Source organism: Egretta garzetta, unplaced genomic scaffold (assembly GCF_000687185.1).
Source record: "Egretta garzetta isolate BGI_Z169 unplaced genomic scaffold, ASM68718v1 scaffold356, whole genome shotgun sequence".
NCBI lineage: Eukaryota > Metazoa > Chordata > Aves > Pelecaniformes > Ardeidae > Egretta > Egretta garzetta.
This window is the reverse complement of record NW_009260019.1, coordinates 393,499-394,241: the sequence shown is the minus strand read 5'-3', so window position 1 is coordinate 394,241 and position 743 is coordinate 393,499. Positions and strand designations below refer to the sequence as shown.

General features: G+C 69.9%; 1 protein-coding gene across 1 annotated transcript in view; it reads left to right on the top strand.

Annotated features, from left to right (window-relative positions):
• The first annotated feature begins 569 nt into the window (after positions 1-569).
• SLC12A5 (solute carrier family 12 member 5) overlaps positions 570-743 on the top strand; it is a 19,838-nt gene continuing 19,664 nt past the window's right edge. The window contains 1 exon segment of the mRNA XM_035896143.1: positions 570-663. Within this exon segment, the coding sequence (XP_035752036.1) occupies positions 570-663 (94 nt within the window).

The following is a 743-nucleotide window of genomic DNA, read 5'->3' as shown; positions in this document are numbered from 1 at the left end:
GCGCGCGGGGATCCTGCCACTGTTACCTAATGAGCGCTGGGTGCAGCACAGCCGGAGCAAGGAGCACATTGGGTCCGCGCTGAGAAAGCCCTGCACGCCCTTCGGGGTGGTGCAGGGTACGTGCTGCGGCGCGTGTCTGAGGGGGCTGCGGAGTGAGGCCACCCGAACCTGTGGGCCAGGGCGTCCCGGGGCGGCCGCCACAGCCGTTCCTGCGCAGGAGGAGCCTGCGGGCTCTGCCCTGCAGTTTGGCTGCGCCATCAGGGACGCTGCTGCCCCGCTGTTCTGTGCCAGGGAGCCTGGGGACCAGTGGGACGTGGGGGGGACAGCCGGCGGGTCGGTGTCACCTGCGGCGCTTGGGGCTTCACCTCCCGGTCAGCCAGGAGCGCCGCGTCTGCCAGGGAAATTGCAGATGGTGAATCACCACCGCACACAGGCAAACCGGCTCCCAGGATCCCGAATATGAGTCAACTGGCAGGAGGCAGGCGGTCTTCAAAGGACCAGGCTGCTCCAAGCGGTCCCGGGGTCTGTCCTGGGGCCGCTGTGGTGCATGGGTGGCTGTACTCTGGCCCATGGGTGGCCCCGGTGCCACCCCTGTGCCCGTGGGCGCTCCTGGGCTCCACGCTGGAGGCCAGCGGAGGGGAGGGCTCTTGCGCCCGGCCCAGGGTGCAGAGCAGGTCTGTAACCCTGCCCCTGCAGGCAGCCTGCCCAGCCATGCCATTGCCCTGGCTGCGGGGCCCTGCTGG